General features: G+C 40.8%; 1 protein-coding gene across 1 annotated transcript; it reads left to right on the top strand.

Moving 5' to 3' along the window:
- The first annotated feature begins 9079 nt into the window (after positions 1–9079).
- emilin2a (elastin microfibril interfacer 2a) lies at positions 9080–26467 on the top strand. The gene is made up of 9 exons (XM_080861774.1): positions 9080–9379; positions 9934–10059; positions 12370–12560; positions 12673–14622; positions 22213–22551; positions 24086–24139; positions 24488–24547; positions 24722–24862; positions 25406–26467. Exons 1-9 carry the CDS (start codon positions 9219–9221, stop codon positions 25711–25713), a joined length of 3330 nt encoding a protein of 1109 aa, XP_080717900.1. The 5' UTR covers positions 9080–9218; the 3' UTR covers positions 25714–26467.
- The last annotated feature ends 126 nt before the right edge of the window (positions 26468–26593 follow it).

Genomic DNA, 26593 nt, shown 5'->3' with positions numbered 1-26593 from the left:
TATCAGAGAGCGATGTAATGACGCTAAGATGTCTACCCAAAGGCCATGTGTGATATACTTTGCTTGTGAGTTTGACAAGGATATGCAAACAGAGCTTTGCGATAAAGCCCAGATTTTCTCTGCCCTTTCAACTATTCAGCCAGCGTTTGTTCTGTGATTCTGACAGATTCCTCACAGCGGGAAATCAATTACATTCACACCAATATGGATCAGAGACCACTGGTTATCTGCATTTTCTTTCCTCCTCTTCTCTTCTCTCTGGGCCTAGCTGAAAAGTAAATCTCTTTTGTGTAAATCTCTGCTGGGTGCTTTGGCACAGAGTGAGACACTGCACACAACGGGGGATGTGCTGCAGGGGAGGAAGAGTGGGGACACTGATGGAATATGTACGGTAAAAGGAGTGGTGATACGCAAAGTGGGTCATAGCATTACGGGACCATTCTGACATCATCACTTCCATCTCTCCTATTTACAGAACAAACATTTACTTTGAGTCATCGCGCAGCATAAGATCAATACTCTACTTAAGTCATTAGAAAGACTGACAAGCATAATTTTTAACTCTCTCAGTCTACCTCAAACTTCATGTCCAAACAGGGGTGTCTGCACCAAAAAGAGTCACGCTCTGCTTCAAGTCTGAGGTGCAACCAAACTTAAGAGAATGTGTCAGATTTTTTGGAAGCCTGTATGCCTTTTTCAAGAAATGCTGCGGCATTCAAGCCAAAGCTCAGGGTTACTTCTTTTCTCACACGTTTGCACAAAGCACAGATGGAGAAGTGTTTGTTCCCTCTGAATAACAAAAGGACAAACTCTCAAATAGGGTTGCATCACTTAGATCTGATTCAGTCCAGTCCTTGAATACGTGACATTAAGATGGAGCGTGTGTCTGCCTGACAAAGCAGTGAATAGAAAGATAAAGAATTTAAAACATGAAATGAAAACATTTAAAAGGATGAAAGGTAAAAGACAGAGATGGACTTTTTGCTTTGATTAAAACTCCTTGAGAAGTTTAAGAGATGTCAGAAAGACAAATTTCTCAGTGTGAAAAGATGAACTTCATCAACTCGGATAAAGAAAACTAGTTGGCTTCGCTGGAATTGACTGCTTTTTCTTCCCTATGTGAAGTTCAGCCCTATGGTTTTTACAATCAAAGCTGCTACAGTAATCTCCTGTGCATTTGTCTAATATAGTTACTGAATCCTGGACTTCAGTACAGGTTTGTGAGTAACAGCCCAGTTAGACCACTGTAGTATTCTTTTACTATGATCAACAAAATCAAATATTACTCTTCCTTGCTCAGTCTAGTATTATATTTCTTGTTTGAAGTTTCCAAACAGGGCAATAGGAGTGTAAAAAAAGAAAACCCTGTATAAATTTATTTCATCTACTAATATATTTTAATGTATGAAATGCAAAGAAAACATCTAAATGGATGAAAGGTAAAAGGTCGAGATAGACTTCTCTCATTGATTAAAACTCCTTGACAAGTTTGAGAGATGTCAAAAAGACAAGTCGCTCTATGTCGTATTTGTTCTAAACATAAAACACACAATACATGAGGAAGCTTTACAAGAAAGGGCCCCCAAAGTTACTTAATGGAAAACAGAGTACAGCGCAATCCTGTGAAAATGAACTACATTCTTATTGCTGTGTGGGAATTAAGAGGGTAATCACCACCATCGAGTGCATGTGATGATGCTGCTAATCAGTTGCACTTCATTAATTGATCATCAGCAAGTGTGAGCACCACTGTAAAAGCAGAGGCTTTGGCAGTTGGTGGTTTGCAGCATTGTGTGAAAAGTAATTGTTGCTGTCCATCAATCAGTGAAGAGCCATGTTGAAACAATCCGAGCTCCATTATTCTACACTGTGAAACATTATTCACAAGTCATAAACATTCACAACAGTTGCCAATCTTCCTAGGAGTGGATATCCAAGTAAATTCCCTATGACATGATGCTGTTCTCCTGGGCTTTTTTCAGTTTCTCTGAGCATTGCATGATCTGACTGCCAAACTGCCAAACATAGTGATGAAGGGGTGATTTGGGTTTGAATCTAGGCTTGCCCTGCAACAGTCGACTTCAAACTCCTCTGTATTATCAAAATATTTGAGACTCAAATGTGGGGCCATCTGTCTGACAGCTAAAGCCGAGCCAAAATTGGGTCATACAACAAATAAGCAACAAATCAATACAACAGAATGGCTAAAAAAAGAAAAAATAATAAAGGTGTTGTTTAACAATGACCATCTTAAAGCGAGGCAATATTAAAGTCTGAATATATTGTTCTGGTATTCATTATACAATGTCTATGTGTATAGCACTCCTGCGTGATATGGTCCAAATCAATTACAAGCACAGACAGTAATATTATGGCAGAATTATTCATTATTCACTTTACATCCCTCAGGGAGAAGTTGTCAGTCAAATTCATTCGGCAGTATAAGACAGCAGCCCCACAAATAGAGTCAGGAGGAGTCCTACAGCAAATGGTGTGAGACCCAGAGATGCCTGATCACAGCATCATTGAGTCAGTCTGCAATTACATGAAAAGCCACATATGGGTACAGGCTGTGGTGGGTTGTAGAACTTGCCACAAACAGGAACAAGTTACCTCCCTAACTTGAAAAAACTGCATGGGAGTATATCAGGAGGAAGTGGAAGTGATTTATTTATTTTTTGTATTGTATGACCTTAGCTGAAAGAAAACTGATTTAAACTGTTAAATGAAAACAGTTAGTCTTGAAAGGCCAAAATGTACTTTGATCACAAAACCAAATAAAAAGACTTGTGAAAAGAAACAGACTCCGAGCTGGTGTTTCACCTCCAGGCTCTCAACTCATCCCTCCACCACGAGCTCAGCGCAGTTCACTAAAGATTACCAACCCTACCCAAAGTCACATTATAGTCAAAGCTTAATGCCAGCCAGTGTGTGGAATTCACGTTGTCCTAGTTTAACACGGGAGTGTGGGGGACACTACTGCGCATCTCAGACCACAGTGTGACTAGTATTTAATGAACACTTTCTATGAGTGGGCAGAAGCCAAACAGACCGTACAGAATAAACAACCAAAGAACTTTTACATGTGCTGGAACAAAATAAATAAATATTTTAAAAAAACAAATTACAACAGCAAGAATTTTCCTTTATAGATAGATCTGCATAGCTCTCCCAGAGGACTGAACAGAGGAGTGAACAAGAGGCTTGGAGGTTTAGATGTAACTGGGACACAAAGCAGCAAGCAGCCACCGTAATCCCATTATTGAGTGGAAAAAAGTTCCTTCATTGTCAAACTAAATGTCAAGTGTATGCAAAAAAAATGTGATTGTCATAGTTCATCTTGAAAATGACAAAACTTGGTATAACCATATACTCACAATACACTTAAAGATGAAGAAAGCAAAAGAGACAAAAAACACCCTAAAAACAACAACAGCTAATTTTTCATGAAGCATATTCACACGAGTGTCTGCATTAATCTGCCAGCTAGCTGTAACTAACATCCATTACAGCAGTTAAGCCAATTTCATATCCTAAAACTGTCTTAGAGAGATGTTGTAGAGTATTACAGCTTCTAATATTTTGTCAACCATTTAAATAAGGAGATGTGTGGACTCTGAAATGTCTTTGTGAAGCCATCACTTATGCAAAACTGCTGAATACGACTGCTCTTATTTGAACAACTCATGCTTAATAAACTGGCAACTGAGTCTGGATTTCACCACAGGAATAAACCTTGTCAGAGTCAAGCAACAACTGAAAGAAAGATGACCTCAGACAATCCAAATTAGGTTTTCAGAATAAGCCAATAGTTGAAAGGCAATAATTAGCCACTAACACATATAAAACCTTTAGGATGAGCTAAAGACCATGGCTCATGTCTCTATTCACTAACTTGTTGTATAAACAGCAAAAACTTGGATCAGCAACACAGGAAATCTCTGCTCTGATATTATTCCACATGCTCGCTCTTCCACAGAGCCCTCCCTAAGCATCATGAATGAACTTTTAACAGGTTACCTTAGGCAAACCAGAGGTGAGTGTTCATAAATGATAGGCCTGAGTTGGCTAACAGGAGCAGACAGACAGTGTGTTTAAGAAATACACTCACCTGCCACTTTATTAGGTACACTTTTTTTGTCATTCGAGTACAAAAATGGATTAGGGATTTAATATTTTACTGCTTTGCTTTCTTTTTCTAAGAAGAACCATGATTTTTTTTTCTTTCTTCTAATCCTAAATCCAAAAACAAAAACAAGCGTATTGTAAATATTAATCGGCTATACTGTAGGCTATACACGTAGCTATATTATGAGACTGGCCCCTTGGCGCAGACATGAAAGCACACCCCCAAACTCATACAGAAAGACTCAAAGAGACAGAAAGTCGTTCTGTGTCTCTGTGTAGTGGAGCTGGTATCTGTTTTTTTCAGTCTTTGATATTCCGTGTAGCTGTTTGATCTACCTTTGCAACAAAACAAGCTGACTGTCACTCTTCACTATACAAAGACTCTGGCCAAGGAGGCCTCCTGTGACTTTTGTCCCCTGAGAGTCTGTCCATTGCAGGCCCAATTAGTAATCAATCCATGTGTATACAATTAGCGTTTATTTAATTCAGAGGCAGACCAAGTCTCATTTGCAGTGGGACTCAAGTAGTGTCTAAACAAGCTTGCAAGTTTATTTCTGCTTGTTATAGCAGAGCGGAGCAAAAGATTTAGTCAAGAACTGCTTTAACCGTGTTGTGTTTTGTTTTTAAAAGCGCAACTGAAATTTGACAGGACTCTGTCAGTAAGGCTTGTTGTTGGATTTCACGTTTCACTTTGACACAACAGATTTTTATGACAAGCTGATTTTTAAATATCATTGATTAACCCGGCCTCTCCTATAGCTGGCATTTCAACTAATCAAACACAGATGCAGTGAATTAATAATTAACTGATTGGCTCACCGCTGCCCCATTCTCAGCCTTGCTATTGGTGTTTGACATCAAATTTTAAAGTTGAACTCAAAGTGGATTAATCAGGATGGAGCCTGGTTAAGGTACTGCTGAAGGCGCTGGAATTGCCTTACAACAGTGACATATAGCAGTTGCCTTCATTCCGGACTATTTTAGAGTAGAGTGAAACTGTTTTATCACTCACTATTATCACAGATCATCTCATTTTTACATTCTCCTAAGTAGTAAATAAACACTAAATACTCCTTCCAGTCAGTCAACTAGTACAGGTCACTGTATATACAGGCTGGTGGTGGATAAAAATAGATCATATTTATCATTTTCTCTCACTATTGCAGCATTTAATTCTCACATTACTATTCATTAATTTAATTACTCTATAACCAAATGGGCACGACCCATCTCAGGTGCTGTCGGCCTTTCCTATTATAGTGTGCGTGGAGGGAGGATGGTGGCTGATGGTGGCGGTGGGGGTGCTCGTGAATTCGGCTCATCTGTTGTCTTTGCTCAGTAGCTCACAGAGACCTCTTGGCCCTGACGCAATCTCACCTCATTAACATTTTAGGTGATGAGCATGTCAAGGCCTTAATTAACAATTCATGAGCACGGCTGATAGCTATATTAACATTTTACAACCAATAAATCAGCTTTTCCAATCTGCTGTGTGTGTTTGCGTGCACGGGCCCATGTCTGTGTGCATGTGTGTGAGAGATTGAATGGGGGCTGCGTGTGTGTGTGTGTTTGTATTTCTGTGTAGGGGAGGCCAGTGAGTGGGTGGGTGGTTGCGTTATTTGTGTACATCCACAACAGGCAGCTTTGTCTCTCTCCCTTTGTCTCCGCGCCTGTCTCCCCGTCTGTCTCAGACCATGACATTTGTTTGAACTTTCTCTTAATCTTATGTTCTCATCATGGCTCTGTAGTGAATCATTATGCTTTTCCCCAAAACAAGAAAAATCCAACAACCTCCAACCTGATCCGGAGGAGGTCATTCACAGTGTTATGCCAATTAATAACCTAAAAAGATCAATCGGGCTAAGCGCCCACAAATGTAAGTGTCACACATAATGGAAAGGTTGACTAATTAGGGTGCTATTTTCGTTTAGTCAACCATTACAAAGTGACAGTGATACAAGTTGGTTTCTGTCAAGTCTCCCTGTCTCTCTCTGTTTCTCTCTCTCTCTCTCTCTAGGAGGTGGAATGGAAGAGAAGGAAATGGAGAGATGAGGAGACTGGAGGGGTAATTCTGAAACAATGGGGGAGGAAGATCAGCCAGAGCTGAATCGCCAAGGTTTCATAACTTCTATGTTCCTTACAACGAATCCACATTGAAAAAGCCTTGGAGAGTGGGAGAGAGTAATCATCTGCTTCACTGTGCCAAAAAATACATTTATGTGTGTTCACGTGCCTTCTAAAGGGACAACTCCCGAACCATCTCTTCTTTTTCAAATTCTCTTCAGCACAAAACCACCCAGGAGTGAGAGAATCTAGTAAACTGTGTGATCTGAAACACTGCATGTCTTTCTCTCTGTTTCACTGTGTGGAGCGCAAGGGAGAAAAAGGAAATTTGAAGCAGCAATCCCACTACAGCACCTTTGGGCAGCCCCTTGACCCCACTTTGAAAAACACCTGCGTAGGCAGTGTTTGCAGGCCTCGGCTCTCCCACTGAGTCACCCACTGGTGTAATACGCGTGGTACATAGCTGCTGCTTGCTAAATGAAAGTGATCTCTGCACCACTGCTCACTCTCCCTTGGTGACACAAAAAGCCAATGTTGTTGTTTTTATTTATTCTTTATTACTTATTTTTACAAAGATATTTTAGTGTAAAGACAAAAAAAAAGAAATCCACAGGGTGCCTACATGAACAATAGCGCTGTCTGAATTTAATCTGACCCACGTGCTTTGAAGCAGAGTGTTTCAGGACACGAGTCTGCAGTGGAGCACGCATCTGATCCTTCCAGTGAGAGATCTGCTTTGTGTTGCCTCTGCAGCGGCAGCCCCGCCCACAGGTGCACCGCCGCATTTATTATAGGTAAAGGAAAAGATCAAGGTCGCAGCTTCGGTGAATTTAGGAGGATTCAAAAGGGGTCACGTGATGGGTTGGGCCTGCAAAATGCATGTCTCCGTGACAAATGCATCGGCTGTAAATGATCCTCCCCGGATTCAGTGGCGGCTGTTCCATTTCCAATCAGTCCTCCAACTTCGACAAAGTCAAAAAATAAGAAATTGATCCCGAAGAGGTGCAACGAGGAAATATCCCAGGATTTATGGGTCTTCTTCTTCTTCTTTTTCTTCTTTCTAATGAAAAATGTGGCTTGGTATTCTCCATCAGTCATGACCCTTCATACTTCCTGTTCTGTATGAATGTCAGGGCGTATATGAAGTTAATGACTATGAAGGTGTAAGCCTTGATAATGTCATCATGGAAAATGACAATAAGCACGTGCTCTAATCCGCATACAATTAAAGCAGTGAAAACAGATTGGGCGATGTTCTGAACTCGTGAAACTGAAACCTGTTGGCAGCACGCTGTAAATGTCAGTCGTTATTAGTTATAAATAAAGAGAAAGAGTATGATGGCGGTAAAGCTGCTCACGGTAAAGAGTTGATGGTTAATTCAGAGCCCATGACGAGGATGACTGACATGAAGGCAACCCGGCAAGGTGATGAAACTGGACATTTTACACTCATGCTGCCTCAGTAATGAAATGTCCTTTTCTCACTCTCGACACTTTCGGATAAGAATTGCCATGACTACAAGGAGCGCCTGCTGTTTTTATCGCTGCTGTGCTGCCCTCTTCTGGACACTAAAGAAACAACAGTGCCTCTTCACAGCATCTTTTTTTCCTCCCCTCTATCTGAGAAGCCCTAACGTTGAAGTTTGCTGACTTTATAGTGTAAGTTATTTTATTTTTTATTTGTGAAGTGCAAAGATGTTAGCACAGGAAAAGGAGGAAACTCTCAGTAACCCCATTAAAGGGATCTTTCCCGTGAGGGTGGTTGTTAATGTCAGGCTTACCTGACATTTGTTGTTTATTAAACCATTTGAAAATCAAATCCTCAAGAGACTTTTTTTTCACTTATGTAACACACTCCGGCATCTTTCAGTTGGCCGACCTGGTGCAGGCTGTCTGATGAAACACTGCAGTCTTTATTTTTAGGAAATGGCTATCTGTGGTCTGAGAGACCAGACGGAGAAGGGTTAGATCTGTGCGTGTAGATCCATTTGCGTTGTTATTCGTTTCCCGTTCCCACGATGCTTTAAAGAATCCCTCTGTATCCTCACAGACGACCACATATTGCTTTGTATTCTCACCCTGTCTTTATTTAAGTCTCAGTCTTACCTGGTCGCTGCCACCACCACCACCACCACCACCCTCCCCACCCCATTAATCAGTATTGCGTTAAATGACAGCATCTGTCTGATCAGGGAGAAGAAGTTATACAGTATTCCCTGCACCACGGCAACATGGGCAACAGGGTATCTGCAAGCCATTTCACACAAAGAATCATTTTCACAGCAGCACCATGTTGAGCACGGAAACACTCGCACTTTTCGCACAGTGCAAAAGCACCGACAATGAATTTCTGCCTCGAGTGCTGTGAATTGAAGCTCTAGTGCAGGCCTATTTAGTGCTGTACATTTTGTCTCTATTCACGTTAATAAATCAGCAAATTGCTCAGTTGGGCTTTAAAAATACAATTTGCCCAACAAGCTGATGCAGAAAGGAACAGACTGCACACCAGAATATATATCCTCCCCTTATTCCCATTATCCAACGGAATGTAAATTACTACTGTTATCCCAAGTCATGAATATCATCAACTCCACCACTTCACACGCGTCTTTCAACTCTGGTGGTTGCATTCAAATGACATTACCCTATTATCAGTGAGGTGTGACTTATTGGCTGTTGACTGACTTGACTTGATGCCCGCATCCCCCCTCGTCCCTCGCATTAATTAATCATCGAGTCTTAACCACCAAAACTTAAAAGAATAATTTAATTAAAACTAACCTCTGGGGCTACAGACTGTTTTTTGAATAATAGACTTTGCCCCCCTGGTGTTTTTGGGGGGTGGAGGAGGAGGGGGTGGGCCTTCAACGTCATTCCAAGGGAGTTGCAGTGATTGCGGACTTCCCTCAAAGTTCAGTTGCCGGAGTCAAATCAGCCACAGGGGGAATGTAACTTTGGAGTTCGGGAAATTTGCGGATGGTAATAACAGGGTAGTTTTTTTTTCTGTGGTAGAAATATTTATTTTAATGCGTTTGTTAAGTATGAAGCACAGGCGTGGAGAGATGGACCGGCGGTGGGCAGTTTTCACACTGATTTTAAACTTTCAGCTCACTTACGGGACCCCCTCCTCTTACGGCTTGTTCCACGGGTCTGCAAACACTGGACCGGTACACAGACACAGGACTGGGTAAGCAATGACTTTTGTACAGTTTAGACGAGCTCTTTAAAACTGTCTGTCTTTCAGAAACTAATAAGTGCTTCATGACGGGTGTTTCTGCTTAAAGGTAACGCTGCGCTTTTTTTCTGCCAAACAAAAAATAAAAATCAATCCAGGCTTCTCAGTTACCTGAATGACCTGAGGATTTAGCCTCTTATGGTCATATGTAGTTTGATAGCATTCCCCGTTGTTCTATCAGCCGGTGACTAAATTTGGCTCGAGTTCGCCAGTGTTGCCAAAAGTTGGCGATAAGGTGCAGATAAACCCTGGAACGTTGCTGATTACCTCCAGTCTCTTATGTACAGCAGACCACTGCATTTCCACGTTTTCTGATAAATGAAAATAGACTGGGAATGGACGCCTGACAAAGATCACTGCAACAACGCCTTTAGGGAAAGCTCATAAACCATATGGAGCTTGTTATGAAACTTTTATAGTCCAGCTGCGTTCTTTGGTATATTGCTCTAAATTAATTGCCACTTCTTGCTATACATGCTTAAGTCTTTGTTTATCTCCCTCCTCAGGAACTGGTGCGCCTATATGGTGCAAAAGAACGTGAGCTGCGCCGTGCAGGGGAGTGTGGAGAGCTTCGAGGAGCCCGTGGTGGCCCCCTGCCCAGCCTACCAACCCGACTGCCAGCAACAAGTGGCGTGAGCATCCGGGGAGAAGGGGTTGAGGGTTCATGTTTAGATGCATGTGGCAGAATAGATACAAAATGTTTATTTGGGAGAGAGCTGGAGGCAGAAATGTTCACAGTGGCTGCAAAGCTTCATGGGAAGAAGCAGAAAAAGTACAGCTTTTACAGCAAGTTAAAAAGCCCACTGAAAATAGGCAAAGGGAGGAATCTGTGGGTAAAGCTAGTAAAGAGGAGAACATTACCCATAGTTTACTCATTTCTGTCTGTTGTTGGACTAAATGACAAGCCAGGCTGAAGCAAGTGTTACCAGAAAATCCCCAAAAAGTTCAAAACGTGATGCAACCATTAAATGAGACAACAAAGCTGCGCTTCTTCCAACAAAAAAACTTATGGTGACATATACTACGTAGAAATTTATGTTATGTTGCCATTTTCCATAAGAAGCTATTGTTCAGGTTCACAATAGTGCACACATGGGCAAAATAGGGCTTTACGGCCACAACTGGACTGCAGAGCATCTAAATCCAGCCTGCAAATTGGCAACCTGTCCAGGGTGTACCCAGCCTCTCGGTCTCACCCAGTCCCCTGAATTCAATAACTGAAAGAAAATGGATACATGGATGGATGGATGGATATTTTCCTTGTAATGTGTAACCATGCTATTTGCAATTATAGGCCCTTCTCTTGTCTTAAAAACTCAAACTCAGTATCGGCCTGAAAAAAAAAAAGTTGTCCAGCTCTGCTACAGTAGCTGGACACTGCCATCAGGTCTGCACACACCCTGGTTAGTTTGTCAGTATAAGTACTGAAACTAGGCCCAGAGGTTTTCCCAAGCACAGGTGTATAAATGGGATTAACTGTAACTGCCAGCTGTCCAAAATAAAGACTAATATGATGAGAATAAGTAAAATAAAAAAAAAGGCTTATAACAGGCAAGTGCTAATATTAATATATATTTGAGCCAGTTCACATTTACTTTTTGATCTATTCCTTTTTTAATTTTCTGCATGTTAAGGTTTGACTTTGTGTTTAACATTTCACCTATAGAGGACATCTTTATGTATCTGCATGTTTGTCCATCTAGTCCTTTGTTCAAATGAGTTATGAGACTCTAACAGATGGTTCACAGTTGCTAATTTGTTAGCATTAGAAAGAATTTAGCCCTGATTAAAACATAACTCAATGAGTTGCTGTAGCTTTCATAACTATTATGGACAAAATAGACTTTGCTATGAGTTTATCTGACAGGCAATTAATCTGGAATCGCATTAGGGTGGCATATATAGGTTATATATATGTATAGGTTATACATTTATATATAAGTGTATAACCTAAATACCCATGAACCTTTGACAATATGAACATATCACAATAAAAATAAAACTTTTCCCTAACCCATTTAAAGTTAAAAGACTTTGATTACCACATCCAATCCCCAAACTTCTGCACTAAACAAATCATTAACTGATCATTGTAAATGGGAATGTCGGCACCAGTGACTGGAATACTTTTAATTTTGTACTGGAAGATGCTGTGTTGCAATTTAATTCATTTTTCTTAGTGAATCATTGTTAGTCCTTAAACACATGCTATCTGTGGTTCTGCTTTGTGATCCTCTTGCACAAACACATGGATGAGAGCCCCTGCTCTGTGGAAAAGATTCCTGGAAGCTGATCATACTTAGGTCACCAGATTTCCAGGCAAGAAGAGCTGGTCATGAGAGGAGACACCTCACCTTATGATACACAGCACTGACTTCATGTTGCCACATGTTAGGATTAGATTTACTTTGTAGATCACAAGCAGACCTTAAAGTGTTGTTGTCACTTGCTTTCTTCTTTTGTTCCTGCTTATTGAGAGTGAACAGTTTTACCAGTGACAGTTGGGAAATGTGTAAAGATGATTGTTTCAGATAGTAACTTTCCAGATGTTTTGCATGACATGACCCCTGGCTTCAGGGAAGTGATATCATCCATTGTTTCTTGGGGAAATGCTTTCTTTGGCTGGAAAGCTGGAATTTTGACATAGTGAAGATTGAAGGAGAAGCTCTAAAATATCTATGTTAAAAAAAATCCCCCAAAACAGATGTTTTGGTGATTGCAAGAGTGAACCAATTAACAGGTTCTTTTCTTTTTTTTTAAAGTAGTGGAGCAGTTTAGCACGGAACATAATAACACTGATAACACTTTCCAAAAGGTCTGGATGTGATTTTGAGAAAGTCTAGTGTTTCCCATTTATATTTATATATGCTCAAGACTTTGAGACTACATCCATATGTGTTTGAACAACAAAACTCATTTATTTCTCTGCTTTTTGTTTACAGGTACAAAACTCGATTTCGACCCACATACAAGATTGCTTATAAGACGGTCACAGAGTTAGAGTGGAGATGCTGTCCTAATTACCAAGGTCCACACTGTAAAGACTCAAAACCAACCCCTAACTGGCAAACAGTTCAGGGAACGCAGCCTTACCGCCCACCAAATCCTGGACATACAACCAGACACATACAGAGTGAGAAATCAACTTTATACTAACAGTATTTTACTAAACATTAGTATGTGCCACTAACAAAGTAACTCTTACTTATTTATGTTATAATTCATAAGTTATTTCATTACTCCAGGGCCGGAGCGAAGAGAGACCCCGCAGCATGTGACAAGGCCTGGTGGGACAGATAAAGTGCATCTTCTGGAAGGTGAAGTTCAGCGTCTGTCTCAGACAGTCCTGGATCTCCAGTCTGCTTTGACAGGGTTAACTGCAAACCTGCAAGAGGACACAAAGAAGATGCTCATGACACTTCTAAACAACATGCGCCCACCAGACAGTCCCACAGATGCAGCTACGGAGGAGAACCCGGCCGTTTTGGATGGTCATCAGGCCACCAGAGGTGGGATGCCAGGACAGAAGGACATAGAAAAAATAGTCGCTCGTTTGGATGATATCAATAACGCGCTGCAAAGCAAGGATGAAGCTTTGGAAGACCTAAGAGGAATCACAACAAGTCATGAGGGCCAGATACGTGTCCTCATGGATGCCTCTCAGTCTCAAGCTTCACCCATACCGGATTTTGATGTTATACAGACTTACATTGATGGAAAATTTGAAAGCCTAAAGAAAGAGATTGACCAGAATTTGGAGGAGCAAATGGCCAAAGCTCAGAGCTCATGTAATGACAAGCTCCAGAAGCTGCAGAAGACCTGTGAAGATAGCCATGATGAAGTTTTGGACAGGTTTACCAAGTTGATCAATTCCAAGGAGGCTGATCTGCGAAAGGAGATCCGATCGCTGCGTCTAGACTTGGCTGCTGCAGATGGACCTGTGCGAACCCAAAGGCAGACGGATCCATCCAAAGAGGAAAAAGAACACGGTGACCATAAAGACCTGTGGCGTGAGATTGATCGCATTGCAGAGGCTCACCGCATCCTGAATGTCCGCATTGACAATGAGCTGGAAAATCTGTCTGCTCCACAAGAAAGCATCAGCGATTTTTCTTTATTGATTGAGGAGCTGGAGGCACGTATAAATATCACAGAACTAAATGCAGAGACTCACTGCTTCTACATCGAGGAAAAGCTAACCCGTACAATCACAGAGGAAGTGGCAGCTCTTCGGACGCTTCTGGATGGACGTCTGAACGGCATGGAGGACCAGTTTACGAACATGCTGGTGGAAATGAGCCAAAACAATTTCCCTGGGGAGTTTAGTGACTCTATTAATGCCATCCAGTCAGAAGTTAACAACAACAAGCTCCTCCTCCAAGGTTTGGATGACAAGGTTAACACTGTTGGAGAGTTGTGCTCTGCAGGATGTTCAGGCTCACAAAATACCGCAGGACAGGTAACTTCTGCACCTAAACTTAATGGTCTAGAAAACATTTTGAAGGACCTGTATCGGTACAGAAATGACCTGGACGTCCTTCACACAGATGTGAGTTCCAACACAGCCAAGCTCAGCCAACTTGAGAATTTTGTTCAGAGGTACTCAGGAGCAGCAGAGAGAAGTGTGCAGACAATGGATGACTTCAAGAAGGGACTGAATAATCTTGAAAACAACGTACTCGGTCTGTCTGGCGCTGTTACTGGTTTAAGTGATTCCTTAGGCAAATACAACCAAGATATGCAGAAAATAAACTCAACATGCTGCTATGCTGAGCAGAGAGGCGAAGGCAGTACAGCACAGGACAGCTGGAGTACATCTGAATCCACTCAACGTAAGGTGGGGGAGCTGGAGGACAGACTCGATACGCTTAGCAGACAGGTGTCATCTGAACTGGGTGAATGTAAACAGAACACACAGGGTGTTTCTGATGGCATCTCCGCTGTGGATGGACGTGTAACCCGACTCGAAAAGGTGTGTGGAAGGTTAGACGGAGTTTCTGCTAACATCAAAGACCTGAAAGATGGGTTAGAGAGACATGTTGCCGGCCTGCGGGACTGCGTCGACAGAATGAACATCACATGTGGAAATCACGGAGCAGAAATCAATGCTCTGCAAAAATCCTTGCAGAAGTTTCAGGGACAGCTATCCGCCATGGCCAAAAGTGTTTTGAAGGACGGCGGTGACAAAGAGCCAGGTGAGTTGATAGCAATAAAACAGTTCAGTCTTTTCTTTTTTTTTTAAATCGCAAACAAACTTTTAATGGACAGCTGTGACATTCCTGTCCACACATTAATATGGTCACACCCAAAATGAAGCTTAAAAGAGCATAGTAACAAGCACTCTGCTCATCGCATCAACCAAACACAACAAAAGATGAAAGTGTTCACAGCTTTTTAAAGCGTAAACACGCAAAGGCTTTAAAAAAAAATGGCCTGACAGAGTCAATCACTTAAACATGAATCCAGATGCATTCTTCTGGAAGTCTTTCCTGGAAGACATTCAGTGTTGCACTCATTTTTCCAAAAATAATGGAAATAGCTGTCTAAAGAATGCAAAGTCAAAAAAAGATGAAGTTCAGACACTGATTACTTTAATCTCTGCACACCAGTAGAGTGCTGCTAACATGGACTAAATGTCAAAATATGAGTTCCAAAAGTTGCCTGAATCATCCCCCCCAATTCTGACTTGGAAAGAGACGGAGAAGGAGATCTTACAGACGCCCTGTGAACATCTGACGCGCACTTTGATAGAAGCACAGTGACACTTTCAGAGCCTAAAGGTGAATACGGGCATGTAGGTGGTGCTTGTGAAATGAAACAACAGCAGCTGTGGCAGCAAATGGCTTTCGTGTGATCTGTATGGCAGCAAAGGAGTGATACTATCAGATTAATGAGGCACAGTAATGAAAAGGGTGTGCTGGAAGTACAATATGAAGCAACGAGAAGTGCCTTTTGTAGCATTTACAAGTCGACTGTCTCAACTAACTAGCAGGCTTTGCTTCATTAGCGGGCAGAGTTATCACGATAGGGAATCATGACAGTAATTGGAGTCAGATTATGGCACAGTTTAGCCACTTAAGGGTCCATTAGTTCAGGGGATTCCCACATTAGTGCAGTCAAGCACTGAAATTAGCCAGAAGAACCCAAGTAAAAAAGTAGTGGCTACATGCACATAATCTTTTTTGTCAGCGTCCTGCCTAGTTTTCACTATCTGAGTTTATCAAGTATGATTAACATCTGTGTAAACACAAACTTTTCCTGTGGATAATCTCCACATAATGCTGGCTTGGTTTACGTGAAGGCTTGAACAGCTACAGGGTATTTCTCAAAATGGGAGGGCACAAGTTCACTGAGCCTCCCGTGCTTGCCTCCAGCATGTCATTCAATATGTCCCAGCACTGAGAAGCAGAGGCCCACATTAGAGACTTCCTGTGGCTTAGATTTGTGTTGTCCCAGGAATCCCCCTTTTTTGTACAGGCAATGAAACATGCAAATGAAATCTGAAAAATTTTACAGCCATTCCAGTGCCTATGATGATTTACTCACAGTGTTACGTGCCTTGTTACTCCGTGACGTAAATATCACTTAAACACTCAACAGACTGCTCCTTCTCCCCCAGTCCTTTCATGAGTTGTGAGGTCTTCTTTCTTTCACCATAATTCCCCTTTATTTGCAATACCACAGAACTGCGGACCTCAACCTCAGCTCCCAGTCCCTCAGTACACATACCTCTACCCCTCCCTCGTTTCTTTCTCTTTACACATGTACACATACCAGCCTCGAGAGATTCCCGCAGGGTGACCTAAGCCCGATGTGTGGAGTCTGGTCCTCATTAAGGGCCCTGACTCACCGCTGGAGTCAGTCTTGATGGAGAGGGGAGAAGAAGGGCTCCACACCCAGGACCAGATGGTTCAGCTACCCTCAGCTGTGATGTCATGACTGGGGCCCCATTACCAGTCCCTCCCACATTATTCTCCAAAACAATAGAGCGATAGGGAGCTGCGGAGAAAAGAGGGCCGATGAATTGTACCCATTTCAGCATTTGCCAAATATGGCCTGTTATTTCCAAACAAGGATGTTTGATTTCATTATCTTACCAGGAACATTAAGCTTGGTTTATAATCAGAACCCCCACTTCCCACCTTTCCAACTTCAGATAGAGGGTGGCTGTGTCAGCTATTCTTTGCAACTTTCTGAGACAGGCAAGCTGGCATTCACAATCACTTCTTACTGTGATTGGCCTCTTGAGGTGAGAGAGGAGCAGGGAATTTTAAGCTACCCAGCATTTTCTTTAATCACTCAAGTTTGTCTGCTATTTGTGGCATTTTTCATATGTCCGTTTTAGCAAAGAGACATTTATCGCTTGTGTGCACCATTATTTCAGTCTATACTGTAGCAACCTGCTAACCTAACTCAAAGAGGGAGAAAACGGCTAGCTTGGTTCCAAGACAAATTAACTGCAACTTCCTGGAGTGTCAACTTGTTGCCTGGTAACTGGTAACTGGTTTCCCCCCATAACATGCTAAAGTGTCACCGAGTTGCCATTTTTCTACTGATTTAACAAAGATACAGCTTGTTAAATAGAACATTTCTGAGAAGCTGGTCGGCAGGACACCAGGCAACCTGTTTCAAATTTTTCTTCCAGCCTACATTAGCAAACTGCTCGAGGCAACTCACCTAAATCTCAGCATGAGCAGAGTAAATAAGCTTACTGTATTTCTAAAAGTGTCAGAATTTTTCCCTTCAAAGAGTAATCTCATTTTCTTTTAGTCCTAAATCCCACAAGAGAGGGAGTTGGACTTTGTGGCTCGAGATTTAATGGTTACTTCAAGTTTGGAAAGGAGAGAAATTGTCTAAATAGAGATAAAATATCCACAAAAAATCCCTGCTCTGTGGGTGTGGTGGTGGCTGAGAGCCTACTGAAATGTTTCCTCTCTGTGTTTGAGCTCATATTCTCCACACAGTCATATGAGGACCCAGAGGAGGCTGCAAACAGATGATGTGTTGTAATAACATAACTGAAAGATTGACTGGAATAGCTTTGCCCTTACACAGCGTGACTGTTGAATTGGAATTGTGTGACTTTAGTTTTAAAGTGTTGGCACTGCTTAGCCCTCAGCAGCTGCTCCTGCTGCAGAGGTCTGCCACTACTGCTTTTGTTTTTTATATCTAGTTGCTTTCCCTCTGAGAGGGAGTTGTGGTTAAGAAGAAATTACTCTGTGGAAACATTCAAAAGTCTGTGATCTACCAACGAAATCTGAAATTACGCAAGAGATTTCAATCTCTCAAGAATTGGCAAACTAGTTTCATACAGTCATGGTTAAAAAAAAAAGGAAAAAGGAAAGTACAGCCTTTGTTAAGTATAAAGTTTTACATATCAAGATATTTAAAAAAAAAAAAACTCAAGTACTTATCAGGTCTTAAAATAAGGTAAATACATTCTGCATTCTGGCTAATGACATGGTGTCGTTAGCCAGAATGCAGAAGCAGTATATGAAAAACTTGTTTCAGTAACTTGTTAAGTCACCTTTAGCAGCAATACCTCAAATGAAAGATTTCTACGTGACTTTATCAGACTCTCACATTGTTGTGGAGGAATTCTGGTGCATTGTTCTTTTCATTGAGGTTTTCATTCATGCACAGCTCTCTTAATGCAAGCCACATCATTACAATCTGAACTTTGACTGGGTCACTGGAAAACCTTGATCCTTGTCTTTTTCAGCAATTCACCGTCCTGTTGCATGACCCGGTTTCAGCTAAGCTTTTATCTGTCTGACAGATGGTCTCACATATAACCAGTGTTGGTCAAGTTACTTGAAAAAAGTAATCAGTAACTAATTACTGATTACTTCCCCCAAAAGTAATCCCGTTACTTTACTGATTACTTATTTTCAAAAGTAATTAATTATTTACTTACTTCGTTACTTCGTTACTTTTTAAAAACACGATTTACAACCTGAATAGGTGATAAAGCGATAGATCTTTCAGCCCAATTCTACTTTTTCTGCATAATCCATCATACAAAATGTAATCAAATGGACAAGTCCCTTTTTTTAACTTGTTTTATTAGTTTTAATCTTTTAACTTTATGCATCAAGCAAACATTAAATGATATGCACCATTCTCTGACTTGAAGAAATTAGTTTAACATTTAAACCTATTTTCTGCACATCCCAGCATATAAAATAAAATATTTTTTGTGTTTACACTCAGTCTTTCAAATAGATGCAAGTAAAACACAGCAGAAAATAAATAAAGTCAAAGACTAGCGGTCCTGTTGCTCTATTTTCACCTGTAAAGCAGGAGTAGGGTAGGCGGAGGTGTGCCCTGGTGCAGGTGAGCCGCAGCGGTCAGTTGAAGAATCCGCGAGTTTCTCTGTGAATTTCCCATTACGTCATTGCGCACTCGATGCTTGTTTAGGGGGGGTTTTCGCTGTAAAAAGAAGTTTTCTTCCCACGCACAACGAACACTAATGTTTTTGTCACTTTTTATGGAATCAAACTCAGAATAAGGTCAGTACACGCTTTAAACGCTGCACGCTCATACTGTCTCCCGTACTTGATATATTATCCATTGTTGATCTGCACACAGCTGTTGTCTCAAACGTCGCACTCGCTTACGTCATTGTCATGAGACATTCTCGCAAAAAAATCACGGTTTTAGTAACGCAATAATGCAGCGTTCCTACAGGAAAGTAACGTTTTTTTGCAGTCACTGCATGGTCTGACTTGGGGAAATTTACTGGACATACACTCCTAGGAAGATTGGCAACTGTCTTGAATGTTTTCCACTTCAGACTGAAGAATAATGGACTTCAAATTATTTGGAAATAGCCTTATAGATCTTCCCAAATCATCGGGTAGCAACAGTCACTTTTCTGAGATCACTGCTGATGTCTTTCCCCTCTTGGCATTGTGTTAATACACCCACGAATACTCCAGACCAACAAACTGCCAAAACCTCTACTTTTATAGAGGCGCTTACACATGATCAGTTAATCAAGTGCATTTGATTACCAGCACTTTTGTGCTACTTATCCTCTTAATTCCTGTGGAAGCAGAAAGGGTGTACATAGCTCTCTGCGCATTCATAATGATCCTTTCATCTGAGGTTTTATTTACCTCATTTAAAAGACTGGGTTATTGAAATGATGTCCTAATATGGAAAACCTTAGAAATGAATGAGTGTTTTTTAAACCATGACTGCATATGTTATTAGGAAATTTTAAAATATGAAAAAAATACTTCTGTTTCAAATTTATTTAGTGACTAGCCAGAATTTTCATGCTGAATTTTACAATTTAATGTGCAATATGTTTTTTTCCTATTCCTTTTTTTGGAGATAATCCCAGCCCAGCTCAAATCACATCCCTGTTATTTCTCTCTGTTTTCTCTGAGTTGCTCACTTTACTCCCTTGTCGCGCTGCTTCTTTCCAGCTTTTACTTTCAATTTGTCCTTCCAAGAAAGCCAGAGGACTTTCCACCTCTCTCTCCACCCTGTCCTGTGAGTGTCTAGCAATGGACAAAGGCAACAGAAAATGAAAAAGGGGAAAAAATCACTGTTGTTTTAAAGCAGGGATAAATTAAGGGCTTTGATTTCATGGATCAATGCTTTGCAATTGATCATTTAGGCTTTATATTGAAGAGACAGGCAGGAGGATTAACTGTCTGCGGTGATGAGGAAATACACACACACAAAAAAGACATAAAAGGCCTTTTGAAGTCTCAGGTTGTCTGATGGGAAAGAATGGAAAATTGTAATTGACACCAAGGCGCACACTCACACATACGCACTGTATAATTTTAGTCATCACCAGAATTTTGAGGTGGTGCCACAATTTCCCCCGATGAGATATCTGAGTATGTGAGGTGAGGTGTTTCCAACTCTGACCCAGGAGCCCATCTGGAAGTCTTCAGAGGAGACTCTCATACACAAGAGGAATCCCAGAGGTCTGCCATGCAGCGCACAATTTGAGCCTCCCATCATAAATATTACAGTAGGAAAATGGGGTGGAGAATGAAATTGTGTCCATGTGCATAGCAAGAAAGATTAGACTCTGAGTGATGCATTATTGTAAGTGTGTAACAGCCACTCCCTGCATCATGACCCTTGGCACCATTGCACGATCAGACTGTCTGCCACAATATCCCATGACGATTTCAGTCACTTGTGAACACTCACGAGATGTCACCCAGTTCTGCAGAGGCGCAAGTGACTAAAGCATTACCCTTTGGTGTCTCAGTCTGCCTGTAAGCAATAACATCTGGTTTTGGTGACGCCTTTGGTTGTACCAGCATGCATATGAATGTGTGCGCTTTTCTCTGTGCTTTTCGAATTCGCGGTTTCCCCCTCAGTGAGACACAGGCTGAGAGCTCATGGGAAATATGCACTCAGGCAACCGGCACCCTGGAGAAGGCATGGGGAGGAAATGAATGAGAGATTTCTGATTATCTCAGTACAACATGATTGCTGGGTTTAATTTGTTTTTGATTATACAGTACATGTGGTTTCTGAGTAGCTTGGAGTAAGAAGGACGAATTTTGTTGACAGGTAGATGATGTTTTATTTGATAAAACCAGAATGCCTGATTACTTTTATAATCCAGAGTAACAGCCAGGCTCTAATGTAATATAGTTGCTTTCAGGTAGGATTGATCACTGGCTGAATGTGCAGTTGAATTAACAGTTGACTTTTGATTTATTATATTTGGCTGCAAGAGAACTTACAACTGTTATAAATGATTTTTTTAAAGCTATGGTACAGTACTGTACAAAAGTATTATCTTTACACATTGCTAGGAAAAGATAGCTGCAGAGATTTATTGAAATAGGTGCAAACATGGAGATATAGTACATAAGGCAAAAAGACAGTCTGTACATTTCTAATAAGCCTGAAAGTCAGCAGAGCAGGAACTTTCTTAGGCAAACCTTCTGGTAATTTCTTTAAGTATCTTCAGGAATACTTCTCCAGGCTTCTTGAAGGACATCCAAATTTTAAAACATGAAAATCAGATGTTCTGAAGGAGGCATTGAATGTTGAAATGTGTTGGTATTTTTTCTGCATTCATAATTTGAACAATTTGACAGGATCCACAACACCACTGGCTAAAATTCAGCTCCAAATCATGACAGCGTCTCCATCATGTTTTACTGATGGCTCTCAAACTTAGAACCCAAATTTGAAATTTGGATTCATCACTCCAAATGTCACTACTGATTTTCAGTCCAGTTCTTGTGTAGTTTGACAAACCTCAGCCCCTTGCTTAAGATGGATGGATCAACTGAAGTGTCATCTCTGAGATTCTTGGTCAGGTATTTGCTCTATTTATTTTCCTGTTTCAATTTTTCATAGCTTCCACTAAAGAAATGCAGCCGACTGCAGTAACAAGGTACCTAAAGATAAACTGAATATCAGTTATTTGCTGGTTATAAACACTGGTTCTTCCCTTGAATTAGATTCATTTTTCATCCTTGTATGATTCATAGGTCAGTATTAAGTGGTTCAGCAAACAAAAACAAACAAAAGTTCCTCGGAAAATGTCAGGTACCAGGACTGGACTGTTAATGAGTGCGAAAAGGAGATTTATATGTCTATATGTCTGAAATGTTTTATACTGTGATGGTCAACATGGGGGCATGTTGCTAAATTGGTATTTAGCTCAAATCCTTACAGTGGATAAATTCACCCATGAAGCTGCCAGCATGGCTGACAATGCCAGGAGGAGCATGACAGCTGATCTGACCATTAATCATGATCTCTGTCTCTTTTTTGTTTCATTTTCCAAGGAATGACCGTAAGACCAGGACCAGAGATGCCTGCGTCTTTGCCAGACAGAAACAGAATCCAACAAATCCACATTCCTATCATCATCGACCCTGTGCAGACCAACCCCAGAACACCATACAGCCCAGGCCAACCAGTGCAGCCAAACACACACAGAAAAAACATCAGCCCGCCAAGACAGCCTTTCAGTCCTCGGCAACCAGGTGTGCCGACTGTGCCTGAGATTTCTGTTGTGGAGATGGGAGAGGCAGGACCTCCAGGATACAGCCGCAGGGTGACTGTGCGAAGAGGGTCTGAGGACTCTTCCAGAGACCGTGTTAAAGGGTTTGCAGGAGCACCAGGCGAGTAGTCTTAAGGTCCATGATGACCTCTGGTATCGTCTTAAGCATACAGCTGAAAATCCACTATGAAGGTGCAGGCCTTATTTTATGATGTGTATGAAAATCTGCAATCTAATTAAGTCTAACTCAAGGCCTCTCGAATTTACAGCACAAAACTAATTCAGTTGTATATGAAATACAAATCCAACTCTAAAATTCTAAGGGCAAAAAATCATGCTGTTTTTGTTGCTTCTGCTACATGCAAGGTAACAGACCCAACAAAGGTGCATCACTCCCACATCACTATTTGAAACATGAAGGATTACTGCAGTCAAGGGACCTTTTTTAATCAAAAACACAATATTTTCCTAACCCTGGCCAAGTGTGTTGTAATGCTGGGCCAGGGTTAGGAAGTCAAAAAAATGCAGCAACAGCAAGTAGAAAAAAGCAAAGCCAAGTGAAAAACACAAAGTAAACTCAAGTCTAAGTTGGAAACTTAGATGGATCTGTCCTGCTTTGTATCAATAGTTGAGGCTGCTGGTGGTGTATTGACACACTTTGGACCCCTTACGACTTAATGAATATTATTTAAACACCACAACCTATCTGAATATTGTTGGCTCAAATCATCTCAAACGGGTTTCCTGAACCTGACAGTGACGTCACTGTACTCAGATCTCAATCCAATAAACCACCTTTGGGATGTAGTGGAATGGTAGCCAGCATATCTGCAGCAACTGTGTGATGCTGTCATGTATATATGAATCAAAATCTCTCAGGAATGTTTCCAGCACCTTGCTGAATCTGTGCCATGAAGAATTAATAATGCGTGGACAGTTGTTTGTCATCTATGTGAAGGTTTTCATTGGGTGCCAAACCAAATCAGAAGGAAGAGGACGCCGAACATAGATTTAGGCAGTTTGGGGTTTAATTATTTAAGCTGTATGTAGAAAGATTAAATAAAATATCAAACAAAACAAAGGCTTTGTTCTAGCCTCAATGCTTTTTGGCAGTAAAGGAATAGAGAACAGCCTACGTTAGTCATATTGTTACTGTTTACTGGTAGTGTGGGAGAATTAGCCAGGGAAATGCCAATTAGTCTTACCCCCCTTACTTGTAAAACAAAAAAACTTAAAATTCACCCACATCTTTGGGCTTTTGGATGGGATGTGAGATTTGTTTCAGCTTTTCAGTTCTTTATTGTTGCATATTTTTTCTTTACTGCCATCTGAATGCTTGTCATAGGTTGGTTTTTAATTCAGTCTGTTTTTGGTTAATAATAAATACATTTAAATGTCAGTCTTTGTGGAAACTACGGATGCTTAAATCTGATTTTAGATGGCATTATCTTGAAACAGCTGGGAAAAACAATCTGCTTCCAAAAATCCACAATTACGAAGTCTAGAGTTCTTGAAGTTTCTTGGAATCTCTCACACAGTGTGCCATAAGATCCAGATGGAAAACCAAAGAACTGTATTTGGCAATACTACAGATCGACCCCGTCTCTTCAGATGACAATAAAACATAATATTTTTGTCATCTGTTTCTCTTGCAGGCTATCCTCCTCTGAAGCCTGTTTCTTTCATGCCTCAATCAGCCAGACGCCAAGGTATTTTACCAGTTCATTATCAAGTTACATCACATGCATCTGCAGGCTTCTTCTACTGTATCAATGTAAAAGAAGAAGCATTGGAAAAACTGTGAATAATTTCTAGTCGGGGAGTGCGAGGGAGTGGGAACTGGATGTGTTTCTTTAAGGGTGTGTGGGCAGATTGTGCAAGGATTTTAGTGCGTCTGCAAGCATTCACCAGAAAGTTTTGTATTTTCTTTATATATATGTACACACACACCAATGACAGATTTATAAGTATAAAGATATAATAATAATAATACATGATGTATTACGTATTATGTAATAATACATAATGAGTTAACATGTACTGTGTGTGCCTTGTAGCTCTTACAGCAGTAAAGGTGCCCTGGAACCCGGTTTATCGAGCTCCAGCTGATTCACCAGGTAAACCTGTCCATGTTTCAGCAAGGATTAAAGGCATTACAAAAAGAATTGAATTTATGATAGATACATATTACATACATATTGATTCTGATCAATTTAAATGCAGCAATCATGTATTCATTTATCCATCAGTTGAAACACTGATTGACGACATTCCTGTCTGTTTGCATCCAGTTTCAGTCGACAATAGCGCTTTGGCAGACACCTTCTCCTTCTCTGCCGGCCTCACTCAGCAACGTTTCTCTGGAGATTTTGGAATCATTCGCTTTAACAGAGTCCTAGTAAATGACGGAGGACATTACAATCCCAGCACAGGTAGATCCACACATAAAAAAACAGATTCAGTATTAAAAGGATTGTAACATTTGCTGGTATCATTGTGATACGTTGATAATACGCAGATATGTCGTCTTTTTGCATAAAAATGTGCTGTTATTATGAGCCTGGGCACTTAGTTGTGCTTTGTACAAACAAACAAATAAATAAAACATTAGTTAGGGATTATTTTCAGTTGTGGATTAATACGAAATGTGTTCTCTCATGAGTATTTGAAGCAGGACTGTGAATATAAAGATGATTCAAAATAAACTGCAGGACCCGTGTTTGTTATAACTGAGGAATGACTCACCCAGCACAGCAGAGTGGCTAATTGATGTGTTTTTAATTCTTAATTGGGTAACAATGAAGTCCTGTGACACAGAGGAATTGGATAATTCAGGCTTTGGCTACAGAGCCAAAACTCATTAGGATCAATTCATTGCAGGTCCATGAATAGGGAAGAGACTTAGAAACCAAGAGTACTAATCAGTAACATTATTGATTGAACCCAGGCTGAATCATTCCTGTCCTCACCCTCAGGGATCTTTACTGTACCGCTGGATGGCCGATACCTGATTTCAGGTGTGCTGACCGCAAAGCAGGGCGATCGTGTAGAGGCCGTGCTGTCTGTGTCTAACCGCAGCGTACAGAGGCTACAGAGCTCAGGCCTGACTGGTGGTAATTGTGGCTGCGGGGGTACAGCATCCTTTAATGTAATCCTACCGCTGAGGAAAGGAGACCAAGTGGCTATGGTAAGAACCGAAGGTCAGCTGGCCACAACCGAAGCCAGGGAGATCCTGTCCACCTACAGCGGCACCTTTCTGTACCAGCCACAAGCCAAAAGATAGCTGGAGCTCAGGTGGAAAGTAACGACGAGGACTACTTTGTTCCCAGACATGTGGACTGGAGGAAATGTTGAAGTGTTGAAACCACATTTTTAAAACAAAAAAATTATTTGCTGTGATGCAGCTGTTTTACCTGTGTGAAGATCTTTAGTTATAAATTCAGTTAAAAAAGCTGTTATATGGAATTTGTAAGCAATTTTCCAAAGACACCTGATAACAAGAAGCAGGATTTGTATCTAATATATTTATCAAGATGAATGTTTGTACCACCTATTGTAAATGTCTTGTGTAAAAGTATAAATTAACACTTTTGTAAATTTTGTTTTAGCAGCACCATTCAGAGACTTGGCATACAGCATGGTCAACAATCATTGGGGCATATTTGTAGGTTAGCTGTAAATATGGACTCACGTCATCTTAAAAGTGCTCTGGGTGATTAGGAAATCTGCACAGAGAGATTAATGAGGAAAGGAAAGACTTAGCAACACAAGATTTTATTAATAGTACAAACTTGGCTGGCTTCTACTGAAGAATACATGGTTAGTGAGCCCCCTCCTTTTTTCTTTTTTTTTTTTTGGTGATTATGTAAAGTGGGTGGGGATGATAAATAAATTCCCCCTTTCTCACTCCTGAGACTGACTAAAATTTTCCAGCATCAAACTGTAAGAAGTATTTAGCTTTCAGTTCAGCCTTTGTTAACCCTTAAAAAGGAAAAACTGATATTTTAATTAAAAGCTGAATAAATAAACACTCTGGATTACCATTTTGTATGATTCTTCTTATCTTTATATTATTTAATAAAACCAAGCAAAACCTCTAAAATGACATGAGGGACTTAACCTGCAGTACCCTCATTAGCGTACTGTTACTTCAAAGTACGCAA

Source organism: Rhamphochromis sp. 'chilingali' (genome assembly GCF_963969265.1).
Source record: "Rhamphochromis sp. 'chilingali' genome assembly, chromosome: 16".
Lineage (NCBI taxonomy): Eukaryota > Metazoa > Chordata > Actinopteri > Cichliformes > Cichlidae > Rhamphochromis > Rhamphochromis sp. 'chilingali'.
The sequence above is the reverse complement of the archived record's forward strand: the minus strand, read 5'-3'. Positions and strand labels throughout refer to the sequence as shown.